Raw genomic sequence first — 9296 nt, forward strand, 5'->3', positions numbered from 1 at the left:
AAAAAAAAAACTCAACTTAATTTTACTCGAGCCGAGTCCGAGCCTCTAATTTCGGCTAGCGAACCAACTCGACTCAGCTTGTTCACATCCTTAGCCATACCAAACTTGACCTAAATGCTAAATGGGAAGAAATATTTTCGATAGTACATTTAAAGGGTGTTTGAGCCCCATTTTTATGAAAAAAATGTGTTTCGGAATAGTAAATTGATGGAGAATGTGTGGTTGAAAAATACGGAAATTTTTTTTATTTACGTGGAATATTATTTTAATGAAAAAATGTGTGATTGAAAATAAAAGAAAAATAGAAATCAAACAGGGCCTTATAACCTGTAAGTTAATACGAAGGTCCATAACCATAGCTAGAGGGAACCATGTGGAAAAATATTCCCAATATTTTCGAAATTTCATCTCCATGGCAGCAATAATGCTGTAAAAATTTTACAATCTCTATATTTACTAAAAAAATTTAAAATTTTAAAAAAGTAAAGAGTTAGAACAATAGGAGAAATGGGGATAGTACATACCCATGCACGCATTGAGGGATCGAAGAAAACCTTCAAAAGTTTTATTATCTCAAAAATAATTAATTGATCTTTAGATTTTAAATCATAATTAGAACCATTTGAATGCCTACCCTTATAAAAATTAGTAATAGTCGTATCATAATTAACACAAAATTATAGCATGAGACACGTAGATTCCACCTATTATCTATATCCGTTGCAAATATCACATACTATGTACCAAAACTTATCAATGTAATGAATTGTAACATAAATATATTATCCAAGATTTTCTCAGACCACAGATCACAGAAGTGAATAAAATGACACTGCTATAACTTCTTAAATCATCAGTAATTTGTGCTTTTTTAAATCTGTATAAAGTTATAGCATCATTAAGATATGTACCTCTACTAATATATTTGTACCTCGATCAAAAATATGTTTGTACATGAATGCATCTTCTAACTGCGTCAGTGTCACTGTCTTGTGCCCATTAAAATAATTATTCAGCAGCCTCTTGTTTGTCGGAATACGGGCTCTCGCTGCTTCTTCGTCCGTACATCTCAATTCGGTGATGATAGCAAACTCGAATATGAAAAATGTAGCAACCTTGTCCTCAAGATCAAAATGGATGGCACCTCCGTCAACTGGCTTAAGCAGTCGACATAGTAATGAATTGAGCAACTGCCCAGAAAACTATGCAAAACGCAGCAAACACAGGGGCTTTCGTCAAGTGTACGCTTTTTAGTGTGGATAATGACTGCTCAGCATAGATTATAAATATTATCAAGCATTTTCCACTTTGTTTCTGGATTGTGAGCCTTGTCTACACGAACTGTCACAAAAGGTCTTTATTTGTCTCTACTAAGTTGAAGCTTAACATGTCTACTGTTGACAAACCCAATATAAACAAGATATTTCTTTGTAGAGATACACTCAATGGTTTTCGGTTCGATGGTATTAGTATTTTCGATTTGGGATATAGCAGATTTGAAAAAAACCATAGACAGGATTATTGAAACTACCAAAGAATTGTTAACATTCTTGTTGGTGTTTATGAATCTAATGTAATCCATAATGAATTTTATAGAAAATATAAGAATAAAAACTACAATTGATTGAAATATATAATAAAAATAAATTTGGAATTGAAGAAATATTTGGAGACAAAAGAACTTTGTATAGTAGTCACCAAATTTTACTATTAAAAGTCACTAGAGTGGTATATTAGTGATGTTGTAAAAAATTATGAAATGTACGAAAATTGATTTACCACTCGCTCCTATTTATAGACCGCTTATTAAATTTTAAAAAAAAAATTAATTTGAATTGGGAGTTTGGGTGCCTAATTTGATGGCACCCTAACGCAATCTACATGACTACAAAATTTATCCATGCAGATTATACAACGAGACAAGGTAACTTGTATGATCATGATTTTATCTTTTTGACTTGTGCTACCGGTTCACCTTCGGCATGAGCCGAGTCACGCAAGTCAATGAACGACTTGCCCCATTTAACATTCCTCCACCCTTGATACTTTGCAACGAAAATGAAAGTTTGTCTTCTACCATCTTGATCTTTTTTATATAAGTAACAAAATGAGCAGAATTGTTTAAAGAAACTTAAAGACAAACAAAAGATCTTCACTCTTCAATGGTTGAATGATAAATCAGCAACCGTAAAAAGAGGATATGATTGTATGTATTCGAGGTAGATTTAGGTTGTGAAGAGTCGCTGAAGCCTGAAGGAGATAACGATGATGGGCTGAGCCAACTCAAGTAGTAATTAGAGAAAATTTCATAAGTAAGAGATTAAGTATGACATATTTCAAATTTAATAAATTTCAAACTTCAAAAATCAGATTTTTATTAAAATTTATTTATGATTTAATTAATTAATTAATTATATTTATGTCACATATCTATACAATTTAGTCCCAAATTAACAATTTAATTAATCACTTATTATTTTTTTGTCACAAATAAGAAATTTTATGTCTAAAATTATTTTACGATCACAATTCAAAAATTTTGTAGGTCATAATTTGTTCATCGATCACAAATCAAAATATTAATTAATTACAGATTAATTTTTAGTCTCAACTTATCAAATTATTGGTCACAAATTATTTTCCGATCACAAATCAAAAATTTTATAGGTCACATATTATTTTCCGATCATGAATAAAAAAATTCATAGGTCACAGATCACAAATATTATATTTCAAAACTTATTAGACAGTCACAAATTATTAATTTTTTATGTCACATATTATCTCTTGGTCATAATTTATCTTTTTCATTGGTTACAGATTAACCAATTTACTGATCACAATCAACCAAATAATCTGTGACCACCACCAACACTTACGACCACCATTTCAACGTTGCCTCCAATAGCACCACCACCATCACCGCCAAAACCACGACCACAGTGACCACAATTTTCAATCGACCAATAAAACCGTCACAAACCCTCACGCCCAAAACCGCCACCACATAAACACCACCCAACATCGCCACCTCACAAACACCACCACCACCACCACACAAAACACCATCAACACACCCAATTTCAGAACCTATACCAGTGGCTGTAACCAACAAAACCGTCACCCAAACTACCAACAACATCAACGCCACCACCACAACCACCGACAAACCCTCAGATATGACGTTTTAAACATCTATTTAATTAATTTGCGGCAAGGGTGCTTGCAAGAATGGGGTCAACACTGCTGTCAGATTTGGGAGATCGCGATCCCGATGTGTGCACCTCATGCAGTGGTTCCTTTCTTTCGATTGTGAATGTCTCGTCGGAACACGCCAAGGGTTTACTCTTTGGGAAGCAAAAATGGCAACAATGGTTGATCAAGGAAGAAGAATTGCAACGGCTGAACAACACAGCTTCCTGCTGCAGCGGCCGAAGAATGACAAAATGAGGCGTCTTCACAACAATGGCGAGAGGGCTGCGTTGTCACCAGAGAAGAGAAATTGAGGGGGAGAGAGAGAGAGAGAGAGAGAGAGACGAGCAAAGTAGAGGAAAGGGATGGGTAGTGACAGCTGGGTAGTGGGGGTAAGGTTTTTATTTTTTTGATAATTAGTTTATTTAAATAATTAATAAAAAAATCTGATTTATGAAATATAAAACTTCTTACCTGATTTGGAAATTTTGAATACTTAGACTATGGTTTTGGGTAATTTCCACTTTAATTTAAAGCAAATCAGTAACTTCCTACTTTAAAGTTTAAACTAACACAACTGATCTTCTTGGGATGGTTCTCACTTCTCAGAATGGTAGGATGAATAGCATGATTACGATCAGAAGAAACACCGTAGACCAAATATATTAGGAAGGTTGAGGACAAATCTAGAGCTTAAGAATATGGTTTACGACCAAAGGCCAAAGATAAGCAAACTATACTATCTGATCGTTCGTCTCTTACGACCAACGGCCTGAGATGCCATCAAAGCGATCTTCAGTGGCTCAGATGCTTGGAACCCCTGAGCTTCCATCAACCCTTGAATCCTTCGAGCATCTTGTAAAAATCCACCAGCTAAAAGTGAATTTATAACCCTCTCGAATTCTTTGGGCCTCAATTGATCCTTCTTCGACTCCAGAACTCCCAAAGCTTGAAGAGCCTTCCTCTCAGACCCAGCCCTCGAATACATGTCACAAAGGCTTATATGCACCTGGAGTGGAGCCGCCTCCCCTTGCATTGCAATCTTATCCAATATCTGTTCTGCTTCATCGACTAGCAGCAATTTGGCCAACCAGTCAACCAGAACTGTATAAGTAGCAATTCCAGGCTCGAAACCGTCCTTCTCGAGCTCGAGTAGAAGATCTAAAGCTTTATCCAAAAAATTCTTCTTTCCATAAGCTGCAATCATGCTAGCAGTGCATCTGTCATCCGGTTTGTGCCCCAGTTTCATCATGTAATCAAAATTATGCCGAGCCTGATCAGGATCACCATCTTGACCAAAGGTCTCGACGAGTAACGTACAGGATTCCAAACTTGGTTGGAAACCAGCAAACTGCATGGTGGAAGAAATTCGTAGGGCTCCGTTAACATCAACACGCTGGGCAAAGGATTGAAGCAAGGCCATAAATATCTCCTTTGTGGGTTTCATGTCCCTTGCTTCCATTTCTCTCATCAATGACTCGCCCATCTTTGGTTGCCCGGCATTTACATAGGCCATGATCATAGAAATGTACACCTTCATGTCTGGTTGGAATCCATGACTCCTCAAGTTTTCAAATGCTTCTTTTGCTCGATCAAGATTTCCCGATTTACTGTACATGCTTACCATAATAGTTGATGTTAGAATATCAGGTAGAATACCATTTTCATTCATCTTCTTGAGAATTCTTTCAGCATCTTCTAAGCAATTTTCTCGAGCACATCCATCGATCAGTTTAGAATAGTCACGTATGTTGGTCTGGAAGGACTCTTCACTGAGTAGAAATTCTGCAATCTAAAACAAATCATTGAACAATGGTCATGCCAGGATCGAAACACAGAAAAGTTATCCTCTGACAAGTAACTGCATGCATCAAGACCACAAAATACTTGATGTCGGAGTGGAAAAAGAAAGTGTTTGCAATTTTATGGTGTTCATTGCTGAGGAAAAGGTTCACAGAAATAAAAAATTAGCTAACAGAAATTACTTCATTAAATTTTCCCAGATGTTATCAATTAACTAACAATCTTCTAATCATGTTTCTAATCTCCTAATGTGTTTATAATAAGAATTATGTAGCTAATGAGTTGAGTTCTTTAATTCACGCAGCTCATCTAGTGCCATTCAAATGTCAGCAATGGCACAACGCTTTGATCCTTAGAATCCTGAAATATTTCAACAGCAATCAGAAATATCTTCAATACCATAGAGCACATATGCAACGGTGGCAGTTTTCAGATTGCAAGTGGACATAAACATCCTTACGGAGAATGGGGTGACATATAGGTTTGAGAGAATAATCTACGTACTTTATCTTCCCGAGATTGAATGTCTCTGTTTTACCACTCTAGCTTACATCATACAACACTTCATGCATAAAATTTTAAGTCCTTTAACTGTGATAGTGTCTCAAAGGAATTTGCAATTCTATGTGATATGGATGGTTAAAAAAGAATAAACAAATATCCATGTTTTTCATCTGTTCATTACTTGATGTCAATTCAGTGGTTAACAATTTATCTCAACACAACCAATGAAAAAAAACACAGGTATATCTTGGCTATTTAATAAGGAGGCAGATGCCATAGTATATTTGAATCAAACTAACACTATAAACCCAGATTAAAAAATTATGCTAAATAACAGGGAAAACCAGAATACAGACAATGTTGCGCCAAACTAACATTACATAATCATGCAAGTATAGGGAAAACTGCTGAATAAAAGATCAAAAGAAAATCTCTTCTACGGTGCAAATATATATTTGACAAGAATTTAGATGGGAATTGGGTGAAGTGGTGTACCTTAAAGTATACACGAGATCTCTGTTCTTTCAATCTGTCAAGAAGATTAATCCAGTCAATCCTGCTGGGCTGAAGAAGCTCCTTCCATTCAGCTAAAAGTGGAGCAGGATCATCATCCTCTTGTAATGAGAGGATTTTATCATCAACAAGTTCGCACTTCCCTGATATTTGCTTTGGCTCCTGAGGCCAAATAGCTTCTCCACTCTCATGAATTTTATCAGCAGCCTCAGCCCATGTAGGATCAGACAAATCAAGTCCATAAATCTTGTACTTAATCTTCCCATGTCGTTTGGGAAGCTCGACAACATTAGGCTTCTCTTCAGCCTCATTATTATTGTCCTTCATACCCCGTACTTCACCCATGAATTCTGTTTTTAGTGGCTCTTGTTGGGCTTCAGTTTGGGATTCCATTTTTCGAAGCTTTTCCAAACTCTGATAAAACTCACTTTCCTCCATCTTCTCCCTTGCCCATTTAAATCTGAGCTCTCTCAACATATCCCCACGTATACCAACTTCACCGGCAAACCTGCACATGTCCTTAACTTCCTCAGACTGAAGAAAACCCTTCATTTTCTCCTTCTTCCTTTCTTTCTCCATATCTTCCAAAACCACATGGCTAACCTCCCACACTGTTCTCCAAAGATCCTCACTGAAATCCTGAGAAGGTGCGGATGAAGAAGCCTCAACCATCTGCTCAAAACTACCTCTTTCCATTTCTGACACAACCTTTCGAACAATAATCAAAAGCATCCCATCAATGGTTTTCTTATCACAGTCAGTATATGCTTCAGAAAGCTTCTGCCTCATTCTCCAAACGAACCTGGACAGGAACTCATTTGTGGTCGCATTATCATCTGACTCAGTTTCTAAATCAATATATGAGTGATTTAGTTGGGCAGTGTGAAAAAGTCTACCAAAATGTGAATTTGATTTAGGGCTGCAGACTATATAAAATCCACCACAACTTTCTGGTGAACAAATCGAAGGGGATGTGCGGGAGGCAATGATTGCACAATGTCTATGGTAACCAAGGGATCGAGGAAACACTCTACCATTGAGTTTTGATATATTATTGATAGTCTGTCTTGAAAAGAAGTGCCTCAGATTCATGTCTATCTCTATGTATACGTGCTATAGTGGACCCGCAGCAACAGCTAAATTCAGGTTTTACAAGCTAAATCCAAGTCACTTCAGCAAAGGCTTCAAAAAATAGCAGATTAAACTACAGATAACACTGATCTGCAGATCCTTTCTACCACTTTGATACAAAATTCAGAGAACTACACATCTCATTCTATACCCCCTAAAACTGCCTTAACCTGGAAATGAAAAGGAAATTATGAACTAATTCAAAACCATTTCTTGAAAAAAATTTATTAGAACATGAAACACAAATGGAAATGCTAGCAATTTCGTTAATAGACGCCGTCATTCTTGATTAAACAAAGAGCCCACTATGTAAGTTAACAGCAATTGAATTTTAGACAATACCCAGAAATCTAAGATGGAAATTACTCATATTTTGCAAACTGGGATGTTAAAACAGCATAAAACCAACTATCATCGAAATTTCGAACAAATTAAAAAATCACATTCACAAAAAAAATAATAAATAATAAATAATAAATAAATAAATAATGACAAAAGTAAAACTAATCTCTGTGCGAACAAGTGCGAGAGAGAGATTTACCTGCAAATAAAGAGAGAGAATGGTAAAAGGAAATCCAGTGGGATGAAACCCTAATAGAACCGTTTTAAAACTGGACCGGGTTCTGAGTTTTCTTGGCACGAACCGTTTTTAATTTTTAATAGCTATTCTCGTTTCATCGCGAAAAAAACGTAGTTAGTCGATTCTCTCTTGTACCGTACTTGGTATATGAAGATAAATCTACATCTGATAAAGTTACATAGTTGATGAAATTATTTAATTGTAATGTTTAATTTTATTGAGTCGAGCATTTGCGTTTAGTTTCGAAAATTGTAATTTGTGATTATTGTTTAGTTTTTCATTTTTTTCTCTCTCGAGAAGTAGGATTTTAAGCCATCAAATATAGTGTATTCATATTGTTCTTTATTTTTCTTCGTCATTTACTGGAAAGTACGGTTTCAATATTTCCCATACGTAATCCTTTGTATAGACGTTGTGACGATATTAATTTTGGGACTTAATTTAGTTCTTTTAGTGTATTTGGTTGTTTTTGTGTTAATTTCAACTAGTTAATTACTTATTTCTTGTTTTTATTCGTGATTTATTGTTAAATTTTAACTTCGTATTTCATTTTTTTTAATTTTGTCTTGAAACAAAAATACAAAATAGATATCGTTGACCAATAAATAAATTTTCACAAAAAGTATCAAGTTGGACAACTAACATGTACAAATTACATCACATCAGCATACAGTGAATCAAATAAGTCACTTCATTCGTTTGGATGAGTTTATTTTAGAGATTAACAGTTAAATATATTGAATGACTAAATATTGATGTCTCACCTATACATATTCGTCAAAGATCACCGACGAGAATGTTGACACTACCCAAGGGAAGTCATTGGTTTTAAAAATTATTCTTCGCTCTTCCTATTTTTAATTTTTCATAAGGTACTCACAAATAAGTTAAAATATTTATCTATTTTTATAATAATATGAACTTATGAATTATATTTTAATTTTATATTTTGTTCTTGGCAAAATTTTCTATTAGTATATAATTTTTATATTTTGTTACTTATTTATGGGCAAAAATTTCTTTGGTAAATTTTGTTAAACTATTTATGTGTTTAATTACTAAATGAAAATTATACTTAATCATTAAGTAATTTTAAATATTTTTAATTATAGAAAAATTCATGAAAAAAATAAAGGCAAAAACTACCTAACTTGCCTAATTAATAGTGGAAATTACACAAAACTATTGTTTAAGTATTCAAAATTCCTAAATCAAGTAGGAAGTTTTATATTTCATAAATCAGATTTTTTTTAATTATTTAAATAAACTAATTACCAAAAAAATAAAAACCCTACACCCACTATCCTGCCGTCACTACCCATCGCTTCCCTCTCCCTTGCTCATCTCTCTCTCTACCCCACAATTTCTCTTCTCCGTTGACAACGCAGCCCTCTTGCCACTGCTGTGAAGACGCCTCATTTTGCCATTCTCCTGCCGCTGCAGCAAGAAGCTACGTTTTTGCCTTTATCTGGCCGCTGCAATTCTTCTTCCTCGATCAACCATTGTTGCCGTTTTTGCTTCCCAAAGAATAAGCCCCGCACGTGTTCTAGCGAGACATTCACAATTGAAAGAG

The 9296-nt window shown here is 34.9% G+C and overlaps 1 protein-coding gene across 2 annotated transcripts; it reads right to left on the bottom strand.

Moving 5' to 3' along the window:
- Positions 1 to 3815: 3815 nt before the first annotated feature.
- LOC111394337 (putative pentatricopeptide repeat-containing protein At5g06400, mitochondrial) lies at positions 3816 to 7733 on the bottom strand. 2 transcript variants are annotated; one of them, XM_023020101.1, is made up of 3 exons: positions 7685 to 7733; positions 5995 to 7313; positions 3816 to 4984 (listed from the first exon to the last, which is right to left on the bottom strand). In XM_023020101.1, exons 2-3 carry the CDS (start codon positions 7102 to 7104, stop codon positions 3932 to 3934), a joined length of 2163 nt encoding a protein of 720 aa, XP_022875869.1. In that variant the 5' UTR covers positions 7105 to 7313; positions 7685 to 7733; the 3' UTR covers positions 3816 to 3931. The 2 variants fall into 2 exon arrangements, with proteins under 2 accessions (XP_022875869.1, XP_022875868.1); XM_023020100.1 differs by lacking the exon at positions 7685 to 7733 and having other exon boundaries at positions 5995 to 7598.
- Between the last annotated feature and the right edge of the window lie 1563 nt (positions 7734 to 9296).

Source organism: Olea europaea, chromosome 5 (genome assembly GCF_002742605.1).
Source record: "Olea europaea var. sylvestris chromosome 5, O_europaea_v1, whole genome shotgun sequence".
Lineage (NCBI taxonomy): Eukaryota > Viridiplantae > Streptophyta > Magnoliopsida > Lamiales > Oleaceae > Olea > Olea europaea.

What these genes read in the sequence shown, in the direction of transcription:
- LOC111394337 (XM_023020101.1), bottom strand. Translation starts at nt 7,104, where the DNA reads ATGAATCTGAGGCACTTCTTTTCAAGACAGACTATCAATAATATATCA. An exon ending in GATCTCGTGTATACTTTAAG is followed by an intron (nt 4,985 to 5,994) that starts GTACACCACTTC and finishes GATTTGTTTTAG; the next exon opens with ATTGCAGAATTTCTACTCAG.